This window comes from Miniopterus schreibersii, assembly GCF_964146895.1.
Source record: "Miniopterus schreibersii genome assembly, chromosome: 1".
Lineage (NCBI taxonomy): Eukaryota > Metazoa > Chordata > Mammalia > Chiroptera > Miniopteridae > Miniopterus > Miniopterus schreibersii.
In genome coordinates, this window is record NC_138101.1 from 161,750,653 (window position 1) to 161,777,471 (window position 26,819).

General features: G+C 34.1%; 1 protein-coding gene across 2 annotated transcripts in view; it reads right to left on the bottom strand.

Annotated features, from left to right (window-relative positions):
• Window positions 1–2,841: 2,841 nt before the first annotated feature.
• The window catches only part of DENND4A (DENN domain containing 4A), a 96,838-nt gene continuing 72,860 nt past the window's right edge, over window positions 2,842–26,819 (bottom strand). For both annotated transcript variants that reach the window (XM_081128872.1, XM_081128871.1), the window contains 14 exons: window positions 25,091–25,207; window positions 24,206–24,337; window positions 20,866–21,965; window positions 15,838–16,027; window positions 12,714–12,808; window positions 11,287–11,462; window positions 11,049–11,195; window positions 9,834–10,032; window positions 9,106–9,360; window positions 8,037–8,154; window positions 7,891–7,917; window positions 7,250–7,412; window positions 7,009–7,073; window positions 2,842–5,847 (listed from right to left, as the gene is read on the bottom strand). In XM_081128872.1, coding sequence (XP_080984998.1) covers window positions 5,711–5,847; window positions 7,009–7,073; window positions 7,250–7,412; window positions 7,891–7,917; window positions 8,037–8,154; window positions 9,106–9,360; window positions 9,834–10,032; window positions 11,049–11,195; window positions 11,287–11,462; window positions 12,714–12,808; window positions 15,838–16,027; window positions 20,866–21,965; window positions 24,206–24,337; window positions 25,091–25,207 — 2,921 coding nt within the window. In that variant the 3' untranslated portion in view covers window positions 2,842–5,710. The remainder of the gene's footprint in view (window positions 5,848–7,008; window positions 7,074–7,249; window positions 7,413–7,890; window positions 7,918–8,036; window positions 8,155–9,105; window positions 9,361–9,833; window positions 10,033–11,048; window positions 11,196–11,286; window positions 11,463–12,713; window positions 12,809–15,837; window positions 16,028–20,865; window positions 21,966–24,205; window positions 24,338–25,090; window positions 25,208–26,819) is intronic.

A 26,819-nucleotide genomic window follows, 5' to 3' on the forward strand; every position in this document is an offset into this window, starting at 1 on the left:
AGTCAGTAGAGCCAAGCCAGGTTTATAAAGAAAGAGATCCAGTGGGGCAATGCCACTTTTGTATGTTAACCTAGATAGGATTATAAAGCAAGAAGATTGATGTCTTGTGTGGTTTACAAACGGATGTTAAGGCAATTACAAAGGAGAAACCCCAGAAATGCTTAGCACAATGGCAACACGGTGAGAAAAAAAGTATTTCCACTTCCAAGGTAGCTAGTGTAAAAGACACTTGTTTTTAAAAATTGTGTGGTTATTTAAACATTTCATGTGGAATTTGAAGTGCTTTATATTAAACACCACCGCTTACCTTTTACTAGCATCAAGTTAAGGGACACATTAGAAATGAAACAGTTCTATGTCCCTGGCTTCAGAGCAAAGGGAACTGAGGTGACTATGGATTATGATAGTAAATACAGCTTTATTTACAAACATGAGGATTCACTGAAGACTAGAAGACAGCAGGACAGATGTGATAAGAAAAAAAAAAACATTTTGGTGCTGAAGGGCTGCGTTCAAAGGATTGGTGAATTTAATGAATGGCCTCACTACCCCAGGATTCATATTCTTTGGAAATGATTTTTATTTTTATTCAATTTCAATGAATTGTGAGTCCCAATGGTATTTAATTTTACAAACATGGATGGGTTCATCTATATCTTTAGGTCACTTGGTCAGAATGCTCAAGAGAAGACTGATGAATATGGAATCATGTTCCAATGCCATATTCTGAAATTAGTTATCCTCATTCCTGATGCTGCTGCACAGCCCAGTCTCCATATGCTGTGGCCTGAGAATAGGAGAGAACAGTGCATGTGGAGGGAGAGCCCAATGCTCACTCTGGGTGCCACCCTGGTTTCTGCCAGCTCCAGCTAGCCTCAGGGATTCACCTCCTCCCTGACGGCCTGGGATCTGGCGCTGTTCCCCAGAATGACTGAGTGGGGAGTGATGGACAGCGAGACATTCTGTAATGATAAAGCACTGGAGAGCCGCTTCATGATTAAAATCAACTCTAACCATCTAAGGACCTTTTCCTGATTGGTGTGCTAAATTTCTGGCATTTCTCTTTGCCTAGAAAGGAAGTTCTGATCACTTTACATTATGACAGAAAGGGTCAAGGACATGAAATGAAAGCTGGGTCTTGATAGATGAGTAGGAATTCAAGGGGAAAGGGAGAAAAATTTCAGGAAGATGGAAAACATGTAACTTCTAAATGATGTGTTATGCTGAGAAATTAAAATTTTTGTCATACATTTACAGATCTGAAATTTATTAAAATTGTGCTGGTTTAGAGATAAAGTACCATCTTAAAATGCCAAGAAAATGGTGAGATGGTCCTCTCATTTGTCAAGCAAAATGATCAGTATTCTAGATCATTCATTCAGCCTAGAAAGTCTGAACTGTACCCACACTGGTGTCTGAATTGGAAGACTGGTTGAACAGATGACTTCTCCTTCATCCCCCATGAGGTTCCATTTGCTTCATGGATTTGGGCCAAATTTCTAAATATGTGAAACTCTTCCAAATTTAATGGGTTAAAATTCTATATAGTACCAGAAAAAAGGGCTACATTCCAAACTTATGAAAATTGGTATATGTTTAAATGGTTACTATACATTGTGATTATAGCCTATAATTTGATAGATACATTATTACCATTTACTTAAAAGATTGAGTTCCAAAGGCAGCCAGAATTGGAATGTAATATTCTGGGCAAAGCCTGGTAGAACAGGTTGACCTTATGTGCCAAGAATATCCTTGGTTCTGACCCTTTTTTTGTGGGGAGATCCCCCTGCAGGTGGGACTGGTCTCTATGAAAGGTACAAAGAGAGAGCTCATGATCAGGCTGTCTACCCCTGGGGGGGGGTGTCACTAGAGCCAGCAGGACACCCTGGCCTACGGCTGCCCACACACCAAAGGCACTGCTTCTGTTCTTCAGGCCCTTCCCTGCGATGAGCAGGTAAAACCTGGATAATTTCATTTACTTATGGATAATTTATTTATGGTTAATTTCAATTTCATTTGTTTCAGTGGTTTATCACAGTACTATGTTTGAAAAGAAAATATTTAAATACAAAAGGAGGGAGCCATCCAAATGAACAGCAACTATGGAAAGGGCCACAGTAACTTTATCAGAAGAGTCTGGTACCATCTCAGAGAATAAGCCCATGCACACAGACTTTTTGAATCAGAGACAGAAATTCCTATATTAATTTGTGCACTGTTAATTTTGTGAAGAAGAATTAAGCCATCAAATGTACTTACTTTGAGGCCAGAGGAAGTGGGTAACATGAGGGATAAAAAGTATGTATGAAGGAAAGTACTGAGGATATGAAGGTAAACTGGTATGCAGCTGCTAGAGAATTCAATTCTGAAATAAAACTCAGTCTTGTGTCTAAACAGAAAGGGCAGAGCATACGAACACTAGCACAAAGATGAGCCAAGGGCAGCCTGCTCTTTCCCTTCCTGCTCTGAGATAAAGTGCCTAAAAGTGCTTTCAATTTCTAGTGGGAGAAATAAAAATAAAGCTGGGTCATCACACATTACCATACAAATGGGTATTTTCTTACTGTATACTTACAAGGTATTTAGAAATACAACATAACAGCCTTCTATACACAGCAGGCTAGCACTTCCTAGTTGCCCTAAAATATGCTGGTGGTTTTAGGGTTTTAAAGCAAAAAAACCTCCAAACAATCATAAAAGACAAAAATCAGAATATGAATAGGCTGCATAATTCCCTACCTGACAATAGGATGAAAAAGTTGAATATTAACATATGATATAAAATACAAATGTGTGACATTCAAAACACAATTGAAGGAAGTAGTAAACAAGTTATACTAGGGCACAGAATGATTTATTTTCAACTATTAAACATATAAACAAAACTAAGAGTAAGAAAATAAGAGACAGATAATGTAGGAAAGGGTATTTGTCAACTGGCTATGATTCTCTAATATGTATGGTCAACAGAGAAAAAATTGAAGGAAAGTATGTATGGAGTTATTTTAAAGGATCTATATTTTAACTTTGTTTTGAGCAGTGTTTACCAATTCTTATTCATGGTTCAGAGTTTTTTTTAACAACTAAATTTGTGCAAATAATATTCCTTGGGGATTAAAAGTAGGGGAAACAAAACCCAACCAAAAGCAGAAACAGCCTGGCTGGTGTGGCTCAGTGGCTGAGCATCAACCTATGAACCAGGAGGTCAGAGTTCAATTCCAGGTCAGGTCACAGGCCCAGGTTGTGGGCTCGATCCCCGGGGGGTGAGGGGCAGTGGTGGTGCAGGAGGCAGCTGATTAATGATTCTCTCTCATCACTGATGTTTCTCTCTCCCTTTCCTTTCCTCTCTCTGAAATCAATTTAAAAAACATATTAAAAATAAAAAAGACAGAAACAAAACTATATGTGTGGGGGGAGGAGATATAAATTACATACACTTTTCGAAATAAGTTTGAACCATGAAGAATAGCTTTTATCTAACCTTTTTTGGTCACATATTTGAAATCAATAAATTGTGATTCATATTGTGTTAAAGATAAGGTAAATGATAGTGAAAGCTGTTCTTATAAGGGGAAAAAACCAAACAACAACAACAAAAACCAGAATAGAATCCCAGAATCCTCCTTGTTTTTTTTTTTTTAGTTTAGTTTTTTGGTTTTTTTTTTTTATCTTTATTGATTTCAGAGAGAGGAAGGGAGAGGGAGAGAGAGAGAGAGAGAAACATCAATGATCAGAGAGTCACTGATCGGCTGCCTCCTGCATGCCCCCTGCTGGGGATCGAGCCCGAAACCCAGGCATGTGCCCTGACCAGGAATTAAACTGCCGTCTCCTGGATCCTAGGTCTACACTCAACTGCCGAGTCACGACAGGCCAGGCCAGAATCCTCTTTGGAGGGACATTTGTGGCCAATGTCAAAAGGTTTACCTATCATATGTATCTCACTAGACAACTTACACGTGATTTAGAAAACAAAAGACTCACTTAGAATGAGAAGCTGGATTTGAATAGTTAAAGATAAAATAGGAGTGGTATTTACAAAGGTGAGGCAGATACATGTGCATAGCACCAGGTTTTTCAAGTAAGCAAGTTCAGCCCCAAACTAACTGAACTAAAAATTTACATTTTTAAACTCTCCCCATTGTTTCCCAGAGTAGAAAGCTGTGAAATGTTTCAGCTTGGTGATATTCACTAGTGCTATGAACTCCAAAGGTAGTTTTTCTGCAGCTGAACTGATTCTAAGTCCCAGGACTTCATGATATCTCCAGTCCAAATGTCCTGTCTCTACTGGCTTTACACACATAATTTGGGACCATCTGTTATTTTCTTTGAAATTGGCTAGAGAATTCCTTCCTTAATACACATATTGAAAATTATAAATAATGCTAACAGCCAAAGAATATTTTTGATCAGAAATTACCCAAAGAAAGTAATGTTAGAAATAATGAGACTAAAAATATTTTTTAGAGTCTACCCATGGTGCTTAAACATTCCATTTATTGTCCGATTTCTGGTATTTTGGATTTAGATTCCATAAACTTCAGATTCTGAAGGGTTACTGAAAAAGCCAAGTTCCTCAGTATGGGAAATTCTCTCTGGCTTTACTTTTAGAGAGTTATTACTTTTCTACTTTTGAAAAATTTTTTTGAATATTTATATGTATATATAATATTAACCAAATACTCCAGTAGGTCTTATTCCCGATAAATACAGTACAATTTGCATCATACCCAATATTTTGGTTATTAAGGTTAAAATCTGGGATAGAGTAAACTGTCTGATATGTTTCCCAACATAAATATTTGTGTAGAATATTAAAATTTAAATTGATATTTGGCTTTGTCAGCTATTTTCCTTGTGTACTGTATGTACCTATTAGAGATAGAGAAATTTTGGAATTGTGGTATGCTGAACCTGATTTTGCAGAAGCAGACTTGGAACCTCTGGGGCTCTCCTATGAGACTCAATGAGTCAGTCTGGGCAGTGCACACCCTTGCCATGACTCACCCACTGCAGTCAGGCTTAGGAGTACTAACATGCAATTCTAGGACAACATGAACACTAGCACTGACACTTTGGAATCATTCCCCCAAGTAATAAAAAATAGATAGATAGATAGATACACATATAGAGATCTGCAGCTGTACTAATGATTTCAAATAGCAGACAAGGAAAATAAGCACTTAGTTGCTTGCTTCATAAGTTCAAGTTCGTTCATTTTAAGTTTGCTATATTAGTTTAAAAATTAAAAAAATATCAACTTACTATAAACAATTTAAAATATGTATAATACAACTTCCTGGTCAAAACATTTGACTAGTCTGTGAAAACAGGAGATGCTTTGACCCTACATTAGTTCAAGTTCCATACATGAGTTTTCAATCTGTCTCTTCTAAGAGAAACCATAAAATGGTTTTTTTACTTTATGGGAACTAATTTTGTTTAGGGATTTCCTCACCACAAAAATAATTGCTTGTTGCAAGGAAAGTAAAGGAAAAAAAGGAAATGAGAAACAAAGTGGCTCTCTCCTCATTTGTCACTATTCTCTTCTTAAAACATTCTGTACATAAGCTATATGGACATTCTGAACCATTTACAAATTTGTTTTGAAAAATTGAAGAAAAAAAGTTTACAGTCTAAAAGTGCTATTTTATACACTGACTATACAATACATATTGAAAGTATACACGCACACGCACATACACACATCTTAAAGATAAGGTTCTCCAAAGGTTTTTCGACATTCCATCACCCCAGTACTTGGCGGTCTATCACAGTTGTGTGTACTCTTGACTTGACTAGGTGTGAGACGATCATATGCCATCTTGTATTCTTTATCAAATACATCTAAAAAAATTCATACAGAAATAAAGGTATAAAGAAATTTATATTTGATGTTGACAACAACCAAGTTTTGTAATACTACAGAACTGCAAAATTAAAGGCCAAGAAGGAATCTTGAGGTCTTTTGTGATAACTACTGGACCACAGAATTTTCAGAGCTGAAAGTCCATAGCATTTTAGAGCTAGATTACACAGACCAGTGAAATTTAAAGCTTTAAGATGCTGACTTTTAAAAATGATTTTCCCCCAAATTTTAAAATTGAGGTAAAATATATATAACGTAAAATTTACCATCTTAACCATTTTTAATTGATTTTTTTTAGAGAGAGACATCGATTGTTGTTCCACTTACTTATGCATTTATTGGTTGATTCTTGTATGTGCCCTGACTGTGGATTGAACCTCAACCTTGGCATATCGGGACAATGTTCTAACCAACTGAGCTACCCGGCCAGGGCTGCCATCTTAACCATTTTTAACTATACAGTTCAGTGGTATTACATACATTCATAATGTGCAACCATTATAACCATCCATCTCCATAACTGTTTTCATCTTGTAAAACTGAAACTCTATACCCATTAAACAATAATTCTCCATTCTCCCCTCCTTCAGCCCCTGGCAACTACCATTCTACTTTTGTCTCTATGATTTTGACTACTCTAAGTACCTCATAAGTGGAATCATACAGTATTTGAGTTGTTGTGACTGGCTAATTTCACTTAACATAATGTCCTCAAGGTTCATCCATGTTGTAGCATATGCCATAATACTCTTCCTTTTTAAGGCTGAATAATATTCCATTGTATGGATGTACCACATTTTGTTCATTCATACCTCAATGAACAGCTGAGTTGTCTCCACATTTTAGCTGTTATGAATAATGCTGCTATGAACATGGGTGTACAAATATCTCTTCAAGACCCTGCTTTCAATTCTTTTGGGTATATACCCAGAAGTGGAATTGCTGGATCATATGGAAATTCTATTGTTACCTTTTATTTATTAATTATTATTAACTTTACCAAAATATCAAAGTATCTCATATTTAAAAAATTAAAGAAAAATTATTCTATTAATATAAATTAATAGTAAAATAAAGACTACCAATATGAACTATACTATGACATATAAATATTTATGTTATATATTATGCTGAATTACCTATATCGATGTTTTCTCTTCCCAGTGCCACAAGTGAGAGAAATAGTATTTCTCTATATAAACTCCTGGGGGGAGGGGAGGGGAGAGAAGAAATGGAGAAGATATTACTATGCATATAGTCTATTTATTCTCTACAAAAATTTTCATGCTAATATAAACATGAGATATTCTAACAAATTACTAAGCAAACAACATTAATATGCTTAGAGGAACAATATATTCATTTAAGATAATGACTTACCTCTGTCTTTTAAAATGAGGACATTTATTCAGTGTCTCTAAAATCTGACTCATTGGTCCATAGACATCATTCCTTTTAATGCTTTTTACCATATTTTTCAATAGTTCCTGGGTAAATGAATTATCACCTTTTTGCAATAAATGGACCATTGGATACTTTTGGGCTGTAAAAGAACCAAAGAACAGATGAAGGAAAATGTTCTTTGTAGAAAGGAGAATGTAATTAAGCAGCAACTGACAGCTATCAAAGGAGTTTCAAAGCACTAAAAATAAATTAAGGGCAATAGAAATCTAAGAATGAAGAAAGAAAAAAAGGAAAAATGTATGACAAATAATGATAAAAATAAAAATAGGCATAAAGCTTTTTGGCTTCAAAGACAGAACTTAAAAATACTGTTTTCCTTAATACAGCCCCTGGAGGAAGTTCTACATCAGCAGCCCGGATGGAAACAAACAAACAAAAAATAAGTATAAAGAAGAAATTGGGATAAGCAATGTGCTAAAAGCAGAACTCTGCAAAACATAACCCCTGCAGCACATATAGAGGGCTACTAAAAAGCAAAACAAAACCAAAACAAAAAACCCAAAAACCCTTGACCTCCATAGACAATAAGCACTAAAAACATCAAACTTAACACTCACTCTCAAACAAAAGAGTACGATTTTGACCTGTAAGACAAAAAGTAGTATAGTAAAATAAAAGGCAGTTATACATTAGTTTAGGCTATTTAAAGTAAATAGAGATTGCTCTCATATGAACAAAGCCAGCATTCTATGATGGCACTTACTGTGGGCGTTCCAGAGGATGTACAAGGGCTGTCCCGGATCCTGATGTAATTTCATATTGTCCCATAACATTTGTATTAAAACATATTTACTATCTTCAGACATACAGTGGCGGGGAATCTGTATTGAAGAATAAACAAACATTCATTAACGATCCTTACATAATGTTTTGTAAATATCTTATAAATATCCTTATAAATATTTTTTAGGATGTATGTGTGCGAGAGAGAGAGAGAACAGAAAATGACTGGTTTGTATGCATTTTATATTGACTGAAGAAAGATGGGCTGAGTTGAGAATCTAATGATCTCTAAAGTAAAGTGATCTCCACTTTAAAGTAGATTTTACAAAGCACTGAAATCAGTGACAAAGGGTAGCATGAAGGGCTAATCTCTGTAGCTTATGAGTGAGGGTCCAAACAAAGATAAACCCTGCCGCCCCATTCTACATCAGTCCAAGACCCTGGCCCAGATAACTCCAATTGAGTTAACCTTTGGTCACTCATTCATCATGTACTGAAAATCTGAAGCGTGTGCACCATCATAGACATAAAGTACAAGAAAGGAGAAGACAAAGTTTCTGAACTTAAAGACTTTCTAATTTTGTGGTGGTGATAGCATATGAAAAAGTGGAAACAGAGTTATAGAACAACATAACAAAAATACTAATGAATATATAACAAACTGACTACCTAAATGTTAAACAAAAATTTAGAGTAAAGGAATGAAGAGAATGGTAGCACATGACTGCAATATGAAGTAGAGACATTCTCTTAAAGAAGCGTTGAGGCATGAGTGGGGCCAACTCACAAAATCTTATAAGTCATTTACAGTTTATTCTTGAGGCCATAACAAAAAGGCCATTTTTGCATAAATTTTACAAGAAGGCTAAAAAACATGACTTAGATTGTAAGAAGAAAAATTATTTGTAAACGCAATTAGATCAATCTTGTCTAATGATTAAGCTGGTTATTAAAAATAGCATAAATTTTACTTTTTTTGTCATTAGGAATATACAAACACTACAATGGTGACAAAAGAATTGCCTTTTAGTTAATTTTTACTCTCATACCTTTGAATACTTATTACAATGTTCAGAAGAAAGAATCAATCCAGGTAAGTTACTGGGTAAGTCAAGTCGTCTAAAATACCAAACCAGGTTCCAAAAGACAATTGGATGATGATCCACAAAGTCTGCCACTGTAATTGCGTGATCGCCTTCATTTTCCAATAAGCTTTCAAGTTCCTTCCATACCACTAAAGGACTAAGATATGGGACAGTGATAGGATCTGGACTTGGGAGGTGCCATTCTAATCCTAAAGAATCCTGTTGAATAAATAAAAACCATAAATGGCAAATACAAGATTTATGATACTAAATCATTAAAAATTTCCTGTCAATGATTTCCATGTAAGTAGAAAGGTATTATAGTTGTATCATGGGACAAAAACTGTTCTTGACAATAATAAAATTAAAGCTAGCCCTGGAAGGGTGACTCAGTTGGTTGGAGTGTCGTCTCATACACCAAAAATGTTGTGGGTTCGATTCCTGGTCAGGGAACACATTAGGTTGTGGGTTTCATCCCTGGTAGGGGTGCGTATGGGAGGTAACCAATTGATGTTTCTCCCTCACACAGATGTTTCTCTCTCTCTCTCTCCTCCTCACTCTCTAAAATCAATAAACATATTCTCGGATGAGGATTAAAAGAAAATTAAAGCTAATAAGGTTGTTTAGGACAAGGTGAACAAAATCATGTAAAGTATCAATATCTGAATTTTTAAAAACACCAAAATACATACTGTAGCTCCTTGTAAAGTAGCTGGCAGGCTGCCTGTAGGAATGAGCTTCGGCCCTCCAGTGTCCTCCTTATCCAAGGGACCAGAAGTACTGACACTCCTGGCCATTGGAAATATTGGACATTTTGATATAGCCGTTTTTGATCTATCAGCAGGGATCTGAATACTTCGGGCATATGCATTTTCCAGCTGTTTAGATTTGCTTGGGTATTGGAAAAAGAAAAAAGCATATCATTGTCTAGATTTACTTTATTTCATCTAGAAAGACCATATTTTTCTTTTTAGCATTAGAACTGGACATAGCAAAGTAAATCCAAGGAATTCAGGATTCAGTCTGGAAAATGAATATATTTTTAAGTAGTCTAGTCATGTTAAATTTCCTTTTTATCCAATGAACTTTAAATATTCAAGAGCCATTCAATTATTCAAAACATTTAGTGGACAACTTTTGTACAGCAGGAACCACAGTAGGTCCAGAGAATACAAAGCAGAGAAAATAGGCATCTATTCCTTCAGCTAGTGGAAAGGGAGATTCCCACTTATTCACAAGCTAGTGGCATCAAAGAAAGGGCTACAACAGACCTGTGATGAAGGAGTGCACACACAGATTTGCGATTTTGCTGCCTTAGGATTAAACAGGTCATGTGAGCCTTCCAGTACTATGTAGGCATTTTCTGTTGCACATGTAGTTACCAATATGGCTTCACCTTCCAGCAATCTATATTTGGCACTTCTCCAAAATGAAGCTGATTTATGCATTTGCTTTAAGCATAGATTTACTTATATTAGGCTTACTGTATATGTCTTAGTTTAATTTTATAGTTCCTTTATCAGCTCCAAATGTTTTCTTAGATTAAATATTCCTAAGTAGAAAATTAAATATTCTAAAATAGTAGTACTAACTTAATTCCTGAAGAGATAAAAACAAGAGAAAGGTGTTCATTATAAACTTTAAGTGTTCTACAAAATTTTTACCTTTAAAATACTATTAAACATTATAATATACAGCTTACACCCTGGGGATTCATAGAGCATAACGTATAACTGTTTAAACATTTAGGCTATTAGATAATTTTAATATTGTTTAACTTAGAAAAATTTAAGATTATAAATCTATTATACATAGCAATATAAATCTTAAAATATTCAACTAATTCTTGTTATAAAAAACATGTATAATATAAATTATTAAATATAGTTCCACATAATCATGCTCACCTATTTACATCAAAATTCCCTTGACTAGAGATAGCAGGTGTGTCAAGACGAGAGGCTGATGCTGAGATACAAGGTTGCCTTGTCTGACTTGAAAAGGAGGGTGGAAAATGCATATTTTCTGTAGATGGACTTGACTTCAAAAAGTATCTGCAATGTGAGTCAAAGGAGCTTACTGAGAAAAGAGAGGTTCTAGGAAACGTGACCCTTAAACATGAAGAAAAAAAGCATAAATCGTTACCTTCCAGGTCGTCTTAAATCTCTTATCTCGACATTCAAAAAGGGCAAGAAAAGATTGCCACAAAACGGGCATGTAGTATTGAGATTTGAATCATCTGCTGTCCAGCCAGCCATGATTTCCTCATCATGGACAAGGCAATCACAAGTTCTACATCGAGAGCAACTTGAGATGAGAACCTGTGGGAGAAAATGGCACTGTATAAAGTAAGCCGGTTAGTGCATATTATTAATTAAAAACCGGTTCAATTCATGTCTACTGGGAAACTAAAGCTCAGAAGACTTCATAAGTTACAAATAAAACATGAATTACATTCAGTGCATTATATAATATACTAATCTTTAACTATTTCAGCTAAATCTATTCCAAAATTTTTGCCTGAAAAGGAAACTTGCATTTAAGTGAGCATTTTTATTATAATAATTACTATAAAACCTGCAATGGAAAAGTAAACCCAAGCATAATTTGTTAATACCCCAAATAAGTATTTGTAATTATACATTATAGATTTGTGCTACTCCAAGTGTGGTTACCAAACAAGTGCTGGTCCACAAACTCAAGTTTGCGATAAGATAAGAAATTGAAGGGATGATTTAAAAATCTTTAAAGTAATTTGTCAATGCTGCAACAAGTAAGTGTGTGATCAACATATTTTACAAGAGTATCAGCCATGACAAACTGGAGATTTAAAACAACAATAAACCCCTGGTCTGTCACTATAGATTGTTGCTGAGGATAAACATAAATACTGTCTTACATTAATAAAATGTAGAAATTCCTGAAGTCATCAGAAACTTTGTAAAATTGCAACACCAGTACTCATCATTTATTTTCCAGTGGCATACAAATTTATTATCCAATTTTATACAAATTAGCATGAAACAGTATTAACACTGGCAAATGTATTTGAAAGCAATCTTTACCCCAAAATTAGGGGAAATTTTTAAAGAGTAAAGAATAGTTTTTTCATTGTAATAAAATGAGATATGGCAGCACATCCAGCAGATAGCTACATCAAACTGATACAAAGAATGAAAAACATGATGGAAAAAGTTGACACAAATGCCAAAACTGCTCCCTGTATTCTCATCAAGTGTGCTTGCAGAGCAAAATTGGTTTTGTTTAAGATGTAAAATAAAAATTCAAAGAGAACATACATATAACAAGGGATAAATATAAACACTGAAAATCAAAATGCTCTTTTATGTTGATAAATCTCAAAGGAACTTTTCTAAATAGAGGTAAAGTGGTATGACTTTAATAATCTGAAATACTAGATATTTTCAGTTTATTCAGGTGTGACATACATTCTGAAATTTTCAGATGCTACATATTTAACATTTTATTACAGTATCCAAGATTATCAATACTTAAGAAATGTAAATTTCATAAAGTAGTACATAAAAATGCTATTTTGATTAAAATTGTACCTCCATTGCATAGTTCTGGAAGATATTTGTATTACTCGTGTTGCAGGAAGACGCCACCTCTGATTTCCCAGGTAAGGCAAACTTTGACAGGGATCCTATCCATTATTAAAAAATAAAGAGCAAAACCATTAAAATTAATGAGAAAGGATATAAGAATCTTTCACTTTCATAAACATTTTTCTCCGATAAAATGTTAAACTCTTCTATTCAAAATATTAAAGGCAATTTAAGAAAAACAAATAAACAACAAAGAAATGTTTTTCAATGCATGCATTTTTGTTTTGAGCGCAAACGTAAGGAAGTGTGCTCCAATTCCCGATTCCCACATGCTCGGCGCGTTTATCCATCCCTCACTTATTCAAGCACTTTCTGTGTAGAGACTAGAAGCCATTCTAGTTTTTTGTAATTACTATTTTGCTGTTTGTGTTTTTCCATGTTTAAAATACAAGAAAGTGTTTAGTTCTAAGGTCTAAAAAGTACAAAGTAGCTAATCTTATTTCAAATCACGAAAGGCTCTTTTAGGATCTGGTACAGTTATCTTGCTCTTAGACACTAGGAAAGAGTTTCCATCAGTTACATGGAAGCATGGATCAGACTGACGAATCTCAGAGGGAAGGTGGGGGTGGGTGGGGAGAGATTAACCAAAGAATTACAGACAATAGTGTGGTGAGGGACTGGGGAGGAGGGGTGGAGAAAGGGGTGGAAGGGGTCAATGGGGAGTAAAGGGGGCATCTGTATTATCTTGAACAATAAAAAAAAAAAAAAAGCCATTTATGGGGGGGGTTTCCAAGTATATATATATATATATATATATATATATATATATATATATATATACACACACACACACACACACACACTTCCAAGTATATAATTATTATTATTATTTTTTTAAAGATAGAAAGTTTTGTTTCTGTTTTTGAAATATATCTTTATTGATTTCAGAGAGAAGAAGAGAGAGAGATAGATACATCAATGATGAAAGAGTCATTGGTCAGCTGCCTCCTGCATGCCCCCGACTGGGGATTGAGCCTGCAACCCAGGCAAGTGCCCTGACCGGGAATCAACCGCGAACTCCTGGATCCTAGGTCAATGCTGGCAGCTGAGCCACGCCCTGCCGGGCTCCAAGTATATTCTTAAGAGCAATGGGATACTAGTAAGTACTAAAACGACGACAAAAAGGTGACTTCTGTGGTCAAATCGATTGTTGACAGTGACTATATCTTGTTAGTAAAATTGGAGGTAATCTATATCTTCTCTATTTTTTCCCAATAGTTATTAAATTTTATGAATGAGCACTGGTATTTTAATAGATATAAAGTAAAGGTAAAAAAAGTACCAATTCACAAGATATAGAGAGGATAGGAAAGCATGTCAACCACCACCATGGGGATGCAATCAGCATAATCCAGACGAATGAACTGGCTGCTTCAGCAAATAAATGATGACAAGGGGGGAAAAAAGATAGCTCCAGAGAGACCACTCTCCCTAGGCCCTGCCACAAAGAGATGTAGGGAAGCAGAGAGAACTGAAGGTGGAAACTGGAGTTCTTTCCTTGATGGCTTCCCAATAACCTTCTGTAATCTCTCTCTGCTAAAGCTAGTTCAAAACTGCTTTCTAATATCTGCCTTGACTATTTTTTTTTTTAAATATATCTTTATTGATTTCAGAGAGAGGAAAGGAGAGGGAGAGAGAGAGATGGAAACATCAATGATGAGAGAGTTATTGATCGGCTGCCTCCTGCATGCCCCCGACTGGGGATCGAGCCCACAACCCGGGCATGTGCCCTGACCGGGAATCGAACGCAAATTGCCTGGATCCTAGGTCAAAGCTCAACCACTGAGCCACACCCGGCCGGACTGCCTTGACTATTTCAATCATTTATGTGGGCACCTTTGTATCTAATTAATTGTGAGCAAAGAATAAACATTCATTTTAACAAGTATGGATCAGGTTGTGAGCTTAGCACATTAAATTATTCTTGTATGTTAAAAAAAAAAAAGAGGGAAGGGAGCTAATCACCTGATTTCTTCATGAATATATGACAAAGGAGGAAAAAAAGAGGGGAAATCTTTCTAATGACTCAAAATCCAGAAGGAAGAGGGGAAAAGAATGAGAAATTTGATGACATAAAATTAAAACCTTACTTGTGACAAACACCCCTGCCCACCCCCACAAAACTTGACAAACTTGGAAAAAGTATCTGCCATTTATATAAGAGATAAAGGGATTTATATAAAGGATTAATTCCTCAATACAAAAAGAGCTATTAAAACTTTTTTTAAAAAGGGCCAACAAATGAAATGTAGGCAAAGGACAGTCCACAGAAAAAGAAATACAAATAGTCCTTAAACATATTAACAGATCCTCAACTTAGATTATAAAAGAAGTATAAATGAAAACTAAACTGAAATACATTCCTCACCTATCAGATGGCAAAAATCCAAAAGTTTGCCAACATATTTTGCTGACAAGGCTGTGAGGAAATAGGTATTCTTATATTCCCACTGCCAGTGGGAATGTAAAATAGTGTAGCCCTGAGGAAGGGAACTTGGCAATATCACTTCAAGGAAGAATTTTGAAGTATCTTTCAAAGTACCCTGGCAAAAATATAATATGACATACATGCATCATAGCATTATTTGTAATAGTCAAAGGCTGGAAACAATGTCCCTCAACAGAGACGGGGTTAAAATAAAGTATGATACATTGACACATGGTGAACTAGGCAACCATAAAAATGAATGAGGGACAATGTTATGTGATGATATGTAGTGATTGATCTACTGTTAAGAGGAAAAAAAAAAGGAGTGGCAAAGTATTTTCAATATGTTACCTTTTGAGTAACAAGACAAGAAGGTAATAAAAATACACACACCCGTGAGCCTATTATTTTAAAAAGCAACAATGGAGGGATAAACCAAAATGAATAAAAATGGTTGGTTACCTCTAGGGAAAGGGAGAAACAAGATGAAGGGGGTGGGAGTGGAAGCTGAAAGTGCCTGGTTCTCTACTGTTTTGACTTTGGAGTCATGCAAATCTTTTACAAAAATAAAACATTAAGGGGAGAAAAAGTAAAGGTACCACCTGTCAAATGAAATATGACAATACCGTTTGAACAAACCTTCTAGGGAGGCAGAACTTTCTAGGCTTGTTCTGCTCAAATCAATTCCCTTAGTCCCTGTGGTGGCACTGCACTCTTGGGAGGAAGTGGCTCCTTCCACCTCTGGGCAGGCATCTTCATCTGTTAAAGAGGCGGATTCAGAATCCTGGGCTCCCACTGAAGAAAGACTGGTACGATCAGAACTTTGATCCTAAGGACATAATTATAAGCTTACTTTTCTTCATATTCAATGTGTATTATTTAAAAAGTCATTTCTAAGGCAGAGAAAGTGCTTAATTACTCAAGATGATCAACTACTCAACATTACAACTCCTAGAGGAAAGAACAACTGATTTTACAAGGCATACTAATTTGGACCAACATGTGCTGTAGATCAATTTTTAAGACAACATTTTTTAGTTAGAGCACAGTAAATATCTGGCTGAGATGATACCATTAGAATTACATTTTATTCTTTTAAAATTTCATTTATGTTTACATTTTATTCTTTTACACAATAATCCAGACCATAAAGACATCTATTCTAGTTTTTGCTTTTAAGAATACCAAAGTTAATTTTTTTTCTGGTTATACCAATAATCCATAAGAAAATCTGGTAGACACAAATTTTTGTAGAAAGAAAAAAAAAATTTAATATCTATAATTCTATTGCCCAGATGATAGAATATATTTTTTTCTAGTCAGGTGTGTGTTACTGAATTGTAATTTTTAAGATTATCTGAATATTTTTATGGGCTTTTTTACTACATCTCATTGTATTTTTTTTTTTTTTAATCCTCACCCAAGGATGTTTTTTCACTGATTATGGAGAGAAAGGAAGGGAGAAGGAGAGAGAGAAGCAATGATGTGAGAGAGAAACATCGATTGGCTGCCTCCTGACTGGGCATGAGTGCTGACTGAGAATCAATCCTGTGACCCTTCTGTGCACAGCACAATGCTTCAACCAACTGAGCCACACTGGCCAGGGCTCACTGTATTTTTTTAGTGGTGCTTGTGAATGCACTTTATTTTACACACACACACACACACACACACACACACACACACACACACACACACACACACATTTGACAGTATACCAGTGTCCTCCATTTTCCCCCCTTTATCCCCTCCCACCCACCCCCAGCCTTCACCACACTATTGTCTGTGTCCATGGGCTATAAATATAAGTTCTTTAGTTTATCTCTTCTCTTTCCCTGCCCCCCAGATATGTTAGTCTAGTCCATGCCTCCATGCCTTAGGTCTTATTTTGTTGGTTCATTGTATTTTTTAAGTGGGTGTTCAAGGGATTACAATATATACACCTAATCATTTTCAGTCTACTTAAAGTTAGTATTGTATCACTTTGTATATAATAATATAACTACAGGGTGGGGCAAAAGTAGGTTTACAGTTGTTCATGGAAAATATGGAAAATAATACAATATGGAAAATACTATAATAAATAAATAATACAAGAATAAACTGTTTTATGTACTCACAACTGTAAACCTACTTTTGTCTCACCCTGTATAATAAACGTTAATAGGGTGAGTCCCTTTACCACTACAAAACATCTATATATATATATATTGAAAAATCGCATGAGATAATGTTCTAATTTTTGTTTTAGACAATTATAAGTATTTTAAGGAATTTAAGAGGTAAAAGAAGTTATCTTTTAAATTAACCAGCTATTTAGCATCTGTTTGCTCTTCCTTTGTTAGTGGTATCATTTTTTTTCATCTTGAAGAACTTCCTCTAGCACATCTTCTAGAACATGTCTGCTGGCCAAAAATTCTTTTCCTTTATCAAAAAAATGTTTTTATTTCACCTTTATCACTGAAGAATACTTCCATTAGATATGAATTCTGGGTTGCTGACAGGTTTTTTTCTTTCAACACATTAAAGGTGCTGTTCCACTGTTCTTACCTCCATGGATTATGATGAAAAATACATGGTTATTCAAATCATTATTCCACCGTAGGTAATGTGCCATTTTTCTTCAACAGCTTTTAAGATATTTTTTACTCATTTTCTTTCATTATCAGTCATTAGCAGATGTGTATCTTTAGTTTTTAGTAATTTGCTTATGTGTGTGTGGGTATGGTTTTCTTTGAGTTTACCCTGTCTATTGTTTACTGACTCTCTTGTATCTATCTGTAAATCTAAATCTCTTACCAAATCTAGTAAGTTTTAGCCATTATTTCTTCAAATGTCTTTTCTACCATGATTTCTTTCTCCAGTTCTTCTGGAACTTCAATTATATGTTATACCTTGTGATAACTGTCTCCAAAATCTGAGGTTCTATTCATTTTCATAAAAAAAAATCTTCTCTGTTCCTCAATTGGATAGTTTCTAGACACTTTCTTCTGTCATCTCCATTCTCCTATTGAACCCATCCAAAGAGTTTCAGTGTATTTTTTGTTATACATTTTAAAAATGAATTCTATTTCTTTCTGAGAATTCTTTTCATTTATTTCAAATGTGTTTTTCTTTACCTCAGGGAATCTAGTTATAATAGCTTCTTTACAGTTTCTGTCTTATAATTCCATACCAAGGCCATCTCAGGGCCATCTTTCCCTTGAGAATTGGTCATATTTTCCTGGTTCTTAATATAGCAAATAATTTTGGATTTTATTTTAGACACTGTGAATGTTATGTTGTGCAGTCTAAGTACTATTATAATCTCTTGGAAAACGTTGATGCTTTTGTTTTAGCAGGCAGTCAATTGAATTATTTCAGATTATAATTTGTGCTTTGATTTTTGAGACTTGTGTGGGCCATACACAGAATTAGTGAATCCCCTTCTTTCAGATTCACCTCAATATTCCAGCCTATAGAGGTCCCTTCCCTGGTTCCTTTGTCCAGGAAATACGGTTTTTTTCTTAAAGTTTTAGCTTCCAGAGTTGCCATGCCACATTGTGACAGGGACCTGCTCTTGAGGCAAATATGAATGAGAAAAGAAAATGGGAAATTCTTCTCTGTGTGAGTCCCTCCTCACAAGCCGCCTACTTTTGTTTTTCAGAATCCTTAGATAGTTGTTTTTTGTATTTTGTCTGGAGTTTTTAGTTGTAATCAATGGGAGGGATGGGCTTTAGTGTACTTATGTTACTACAGTGGAACTAGAGCTCTCATCTTAATATTTAAAGAACATTTTTGCTGGATATAGAAAAATTGGTTGGCAGTGATTTTCTTTCAACACTCTAAAGATGTTTTTTCAGTATATTATGACATCATAGTTTCTATTTAAAAGTTAACTGTCAATTTCTTATTGTGTTGCTCCTTTGAACATAATATATCTCTTTTCTCTGGCTCTTTTTAAGATTTCTCTTTGTATTTCATTTTCATCTACTTCAACATTAGGTGACTATGATTTTCTTTGTATTTATTCTGTTTAAGATTTGTAGATATTTTAAATATGTGAGTTAACATCTTTGATTCATTTTCCTTTGGAAAATTCTTGACAATTAGCTTTTTAAATGTTCCTTTTATTCCATTCCTCCTTCTTCTTCTGAAACTCAATTACATTAATGTTAGGCATTTTCACTAAACCCCATATTCTTTTCTTTATTTTTCAATTTTTTTCCTTGTCTATGCTTTGGTGTAGATATTTTTTACTAACTTCTCATCTAGTTTTCTAGCCTTTTTTTCTGTGTTTTGTCTGCTATTAAATCCAACTACTGCATTCTTAATTTTTGTATCTTTTTCAGTTCTAGAATTTACACTTGATTATTTTTAATAAATAATTATCTGGTGAAATTTTCCATCTTTGCAGCTATTTTTTATTTTATTTTATTTTTTACCTTTTCCTCTATTTTTTTGAACATAATTATTTCAGTCTCTTGCTAATTCAAATATTTGGATTCCCTAAAGGTCTGTTTCCACCATCTGTTTTTCTTTTGTTTTTTTAGTTATGGTCTTGTCTCTTGGCATAGCTATTTTTAATTGAACAACAGAATATAAAAAATTATATGGACTCCAGATGATGTTCTATTTTTCCAGAAAGGGTACACTCCTTCCTCTTTTAGATAAATGATGATTATTTTAATCTAACCAAAGACTGAGCTTAGTCAAGCCTAGGTTCAGTTTTGGTCAGGCTCAGCTTACCTCCAGTTTGCCAATCTTCCTAAGGCATAGCTCTGCAGGACTTCCAACTAAGGGCCTAGAGTGTTTACCAGCACCCCTACCCCTTTGCCCAGCAGCTAATGAACTCTAGCTATATTACCAGCACCATAAAACTTCTGAAAACTCTTGTCTGTCAGAGACTTTCTGCTTACCCTTTTAGCCTCCTGTTTCATGCAGTTTCATTATTTGGAAAATGTCTTAAAGGAAAAAAAATTGTGTATTTGAAGACCCTCAAGTCTTCAATTTTGTCTCTCCAGCTTTGTAAGATCCCAAAAGCTCTGCTGGCCTCCTTTACCTGTCCACAGTCCTCTGATAAGGCGAAGCCTGGATTTGCAAATTTTTGCTCTGTGCTCAAAACAAGCAAATGACCTCAGGGAAAAAGTAGCTGAAGAACTTTAGTTCACTTCTGCAATTCTCTTCTCTCTAGAATCTTGTCCCTCTACTTTCTCGTTGCTTCAGTGGTTCTCTGATGACTTTGAACAGTTATTTTCTATATTTCATCTAGCTTTTTGTTCTTAGGAGGTATGTAAGTGTATCACAAGCTACTCCACCCTAACAGGAGAAGTCCTACACCTGGCTGGTAATTTTTGAAGGCATGCTGGACATTGTGCCTGGAAAAAAAAAATATCTGCGTTTTGAAGGAAATGAAGTGAGCATTTTCATATAACACTAATTTTTACTTTAGCTACAAGTCACTTTCTTTCAAAACTGAACTGTAAACATAACCTTAGTGAATTTTCTTTCCTTTTGAAGTTTTTATTCAAGTTCAAATTCTGATACTTACAAACCTTACACATCCCAAGAATCCTTTTTTAAAGCTGTATTTAAGGAGAACATAAAAAGCAGGCATCTTTGCGAGTAAGGGAATTTTGGTGGTGAAGGGGGATAAAAGGAAAAGCAGAAAGTGCTAATGAAACTCACCTTGGCTGATGCGGTGTACATGGTGAATCTTGAATACCATTTGCTTGCTTTCTCTGCGACTCCTTTTCCAGCAGAGAACATACTGCTCCTTAGAACATCTAGTTTAGGTACTAGTAGTGTATCTAAATGAAATGAAGGTGATGAATGGGTTAATGCATCTTGAGATTCTTCCCTAAATGGGCAAGTAGATGAGAAGGCTGGAGAAGACCAGAGTCTATCCCTTGGTCTGTCTTCACTTTTTGTGTAACTTTTAGATTTGATAAGTCTCATTGGCCTGGGAGAATTAGGAGGCAGGCTAGATCTTCTACATGCCTTAACAAATGTTGGACTTTTCTTATCCGTTAATTTATCATCACATGCCCGTTGTAAATCAATGCTTGGTGTCCGACTTGCCAAAGGACTGGTCATGTTATTCATATACATCACAATTTCTTCAGCTAAATCACGCCTAGCAGATGGTGTTGAAATACTCTTGCTATCATCTTCATCTTCTTCCTCCTCCTCTTTTTGCCGCTGCTCAGTCTCAGCAACCAAAAGAGAGAGGGGATCAAATCCTGTTGCAACATCAGTTTTTTCAAAAGGTTTTACTGAAAAGTTGCTGTTCATACGTTGAATCCTTTTAGGATTTTGTGTGGCAACATATCCCATTTTTGACCCATAGGTTTCATTGTCTAAGTCTTCTAAGTCAAAAATAACTGGAGAATCCACTTTATCTGTCAAACAATTAGAACCATCAAAAGTTGTATCATCATCACTAGATTCCTTTTCTAGGCTGTCTCTTTTTGATCTTAAAGATGGCCTTCCAACATCAAGACTATTTGGTCTTGTGCTTTTTGAGATAACATGTGAAAGAATTTTTGCATCAGCTCCTAATTTTTCAACCATATCTCCAGGGTTTGCTTCCTGGTTAATTCTACTGAGCATAAGTCCCATCACTACTCCTCCACTATGATTGCGGTTTCTATTTCCCCAGGACATTTGCTGCTGCAAATTAGGTTCACTGCCATTTTTATGCCTTTTTCTGAAGCATCGATTTTGAATGTTTCCTGTTTCATTCGTATCCTCAAAAGACGATATGAAGAGTGCCTCAGGTGTGCTTTCTGAAAAACAAGAGAAGTGTTTTTAGCCATGAAAAATGTAATGTGCTAATATAAGTTGTCTTAAATATTTAAAGTACTAGTAATGAAAATGATAATAGTAAGCCCTCATCAAGGGCTTACTATTTGACTGATACTATACTAAGCATTTTACTTACATTATCTACCATAATTATTCCAACATCCTTATAGGTTGAGAAAAAACTGACACTCAGAGATTAATTATCTAGCTCAAAGTTACCCAGTCCTTCAACTACAGAACTGGGATTCAAATCCAGATTTGACTAGCTATAAATGGTATGCTCCTAGATATTAGAATACACTGCTTTTTAAAAAGTATAAATTAAAATTAACATTTATTCATGGTATCCTTAATAATAATAAATTCATGTTAATTCCACTAAATTGAATAAATAACAATGGTTAATACAACTGTGGTTGTGTTAGATGACCCTAAGGGTCTGAGTCTCCTGACTCTAAAAATGAAAAACTAAACCCAAAACATTAAACCAAACCAAATAAAAGGCAGCTTTAGTAGCTTTATCCATAAATAAAAATTGTTTTTAAAACTTCAAATCCTTATGACTATAGATGTGACTGAAGAATTTTACCTTTGCTTTATTTTTTTTTTTCACTTTCCTTTTTTATTTCATTATATCCTTAGGAAAAAAGTAATTCAGGGAAAAGTACATGTAATTAAATTCTAGTAGTATGATATCTGAGATTTCAAAGTAAATATTTAGATTATAAAACAAGCTCTTTAATTGCTTATATTGTGCCAAAAGTTCAACTAAGTTGTCGTATAGTCATATTCACATAAATTTAGTTGGAAATTACATGATCAGCTTACTTGGCTTATTGAACACAACATAAAACAATAATTCAGATAAGTTCATTTCTTATCTTATTAATTTCTATTTCTATTCCTACTGTCCTAAAGGACAAAATAATGCTTATTTTTTACAAATGAAAGTTCAGCATAATTGATAAATTTACACAAAATACTTGAAAGCTACACTGAAGAACAAAACAGAAAATAAGTTGACATAAAAAAGAAATCATTATCCTGTTGATAAAGGCTGTCCATGTCTGCAAAGTAAAGTGAAAATCTGATATCACCTGGTAATCAGACTTAAACAGAATAACTGAAACTCAGAAAAAATAATCTGACTCTTTTGAAAGGTGGGGAGAAGTTGCAGAAAAACCAAGAGAAGCATACATTAAACTACACTTGAACTTCTCACTGGGCAAAATGAAGGACAAGTAAGTATATAATGCCCTCCATATCTTTAATCCTATGAAAGGATTTAAGATTTATTTAAGGTTCTGAGATTATTTTTCAAAGGATTTTGACTTAGTTTTATGTAGTGAAAGTGATGCTAAATTATATAAGATTTTCTCTTTAATTATTACTTACAAGAGAATAATTTAAAAATTGTAAAATTACTGAATACTTATGGAACACTTACAATGTGCAAGGCAAGTAGAAATCAAATAAAAAAATCTCTAGCATATATGCGTTATATATTGAGCTATTACAAAAATAAAAGAATGTAATTATGTAATTGGACTATTAACACTAGAAATTCTGAATCTTATATCCATCTCACCTCCCAAAATGATCTGATTAAAAATTTGTGAGATCAAGTATTATCACGAATCCTAAACAGACTTTTCCCATTAACTAGTTAACTTATGTGATCTGCTAACAGTCAGATTATGCCTTAGTTTTCTCATCTTTAAAAATGGTGCTAATATCCCCTCTCACTAATAATAAGCATTACTATATTAATAAATATAAAATAATATATAAAAATCACTTTGAAAAGAAAAAACATTAGGTATTGTTACCTAAACAATCTGAAGGTCTATCCTTTTGCCCCTGAATAAATAGGGACAATATGAAGACTAAGGAACTAGATACTTCATTTAACAGCTGGCTCAGTAAACTGTACCCTCAGGCTGATCATCTCAATTGTTCCCACTTACCCCTCCCAAAAGTCCCCAAAGTCCAAACTCAAAAGATATGTGTAGCTCATAAATTTGTCCCTATACTTTATCATAAAAGCTTGAATAAATTATATTATAAAATACAGAATTCAAGCTACTAAACTATACTATGAGAGGCTGCACAAATATATAAAAAATAACCCTGGAGAATTAAGACTTAAAAAAATAAATATTCACTAGAAATACAGATACAAGCTATTTTGCACATAAAAGAGGTATACTATTCAACTCACCTGTGCTTTCTCCTGATATTTTATCAGCACTGTTGGTATTTGTACCACTGAGGCGAACTATACTGGAAGAACTTTGATAATTGAGCTTAGGAAGACAATCAGCACTTCCTTTTGCACTCTCACTCTCTGATACTGTAAAGATTAAAATGAAATTGGTAAGATGAAATCTACATAGATCATAGAAGGCATAAAAAGAAGTAGCTTTTAGTTCTGAATATTTTTCCTCAAAGTAGGTAATAAGAAATTAGTGAACACCTCTATAGGTATTTGTCAATCACAAATAAGTAATTACACTGATCTGAGGCCTCAAGGTATGTATCAAATTACTAAGTACTGGTCATGCATGAGATCCATGCATACATTTATATTACTTCTTTGGTTATAAAACACTGCTTTTGATGGGAAGAAGCAAGGGGAAAATATAAGCAACAGACCATTAATAAAAGCATTAAATAAAGATACTATTACACCTCAGAAAAGAGCCACTTTGTGGCCCTGGGTGCATACAGGAGGCAACTGATCGATGTTTTTCTCTCACATCAATGTTTCTCTTTCTTTCTCTCTCTCTCCCCCCCTCCCTAAAATCAATAAGAATATATCTTCAGGTAAGGATTAAAAAAAAAGAGTCACTGCTCAAAAAAACAGATTTCGACTACAAGAAGAACAGTATTTGACTGGAAAGTGGTTGTGCCACTGAGACTATACACTTCACACATGAAGATCTGCATGTTGGAATATTAGGTGGTAGAGAGGACTCGTAATAGGAGGAAAGAGGAGTTATAATAGGAAAGTGAAAAATAAAATTAGTACTTTTATACTTAAAGCAGTTGTATTTATTATTAATATAAGTTCACAATTTTTTTACAATATCAACTTAATACCTACAGGAACTAGAATCACTCCCTTTCTTATCTTTTTCTTCTTGAATGTCCTCAGTAGATATATCTCCTCTTCTAACTTCATCTTTAGATAATGAATTATATCCAAGATCAGACTGGCCACCTAGAAAAAAAAAAAATCCCTATCATAACCTTCTTCAGTGAGAACTGGAATTAGGAGCAACACATTAATGTTCAGAGTTACTTATAGAAAATTTTCTGGATAACTTTAAATTGAAAACATTATTTTGCTGGATTCCCCTCACCCCATCTCTATTAATGAAAGAAAGGGATAATCTCAAAATAATTTATTTTTGGCTCCACATTGCAGATAAAAGTATATACATTCACAATATTATCTGGGCTTCAAAAGACACAGACAAACCAGACATTCTTTATACAAATCCATGACCTTTCTAAGTAAAAATTTGAGTTCCAACTAAGCAATGAAGAAGAAAAATCTGCAGGGAATTCACAACAGAACCTTCACACACAGGAAGCTGAATGTTTAAATGATTTTACCACCCCCCAAAAGATTTAAATTTATATGTAGGTAATTATTTTTTTTTTGAAAATTCAATCATACTGAATTGCTCATGAGTACAAATACATGGGAATGAGAAAAAAATTGTGTTAAAGTTATTGTTAAGAAAAGCAAAAGCTACATTGATACAAGAAAAACTTCTAATACATTGTATATTGTTGTGTTAAAGAGGTTCTCTACTTTGCAGCAAATTATTTTCACTAGATTAGCATCAAAACATCAGGTTTTGAATCCTAGTTCTCTATGTTATCAGACATAATTTTAAGTAAAACCATATAACCTTTTTGTTTGGATCTCTAGTCCCAAGATTTGTAATAAACAAGGTTGTTATGATTATATGAGAAACTATATATGAAATGATTTTCTATACCTGTAAAAAACTGTCTAAAGAAACCTTATGAAGTATCACTAGGCATTTAATATAGTTGTTGTATTTTTTAGATTGTACTTCTGGTAATCAATTTTTCAGCTCTATTCCGAAAGAAACTACAAATTAAAAATATGAAGATAATCTTGATGAAATTCATACTTTATTAGGTTTATTAGGTTCTGTGCTGTTTTAAGATACTCTTTTTTTCTTTTTTAAGGCCATAGTTAAAAACAAAAGATAGACTTCTCTATTTTTAAGAGATAATGCCTGAGGACTACTATAACTCTGATTATATTCACATTGCATGATTAAGAAATAAAACCAGCCAAAGAAAAACAACTATGAAAATTACATTTCAACACAATTAGCTTATATTTATATTCTTAAAAACAGGTACAAAAGAAGACAGACCAAAACAGTGTTACTTTTTGCAGAGATAGAAGCCTTTATATTTTATTATTAATGCTCGGATTTTTAAATGTAAAATTCTGTCCATTAAGAGGTGGCTCTTATATTTGAAAACCATGTGTACTTTTTTAAATGTAATAATAAAAAGGACAGAATTATTGAAGTAATTTCTTTTTTAAATATGTCAGTTTAAATATTATTTAGAGAAAGCTTATGTATAAATCTTACATTTTAATTAAATTAATGCCATCTTCAGTGCTAGAATACTACAAATTTTATATGTATTTAAATTATTTATTTGTAACTTTTTATTTTAATATAGTTTAAGACTCACAAGAAATTGCAAAAATAATACAGTACAGAGAAAGTTCCTGTGTACCCTTTACTCAGCTTCTCCCAATAATATTTTACATG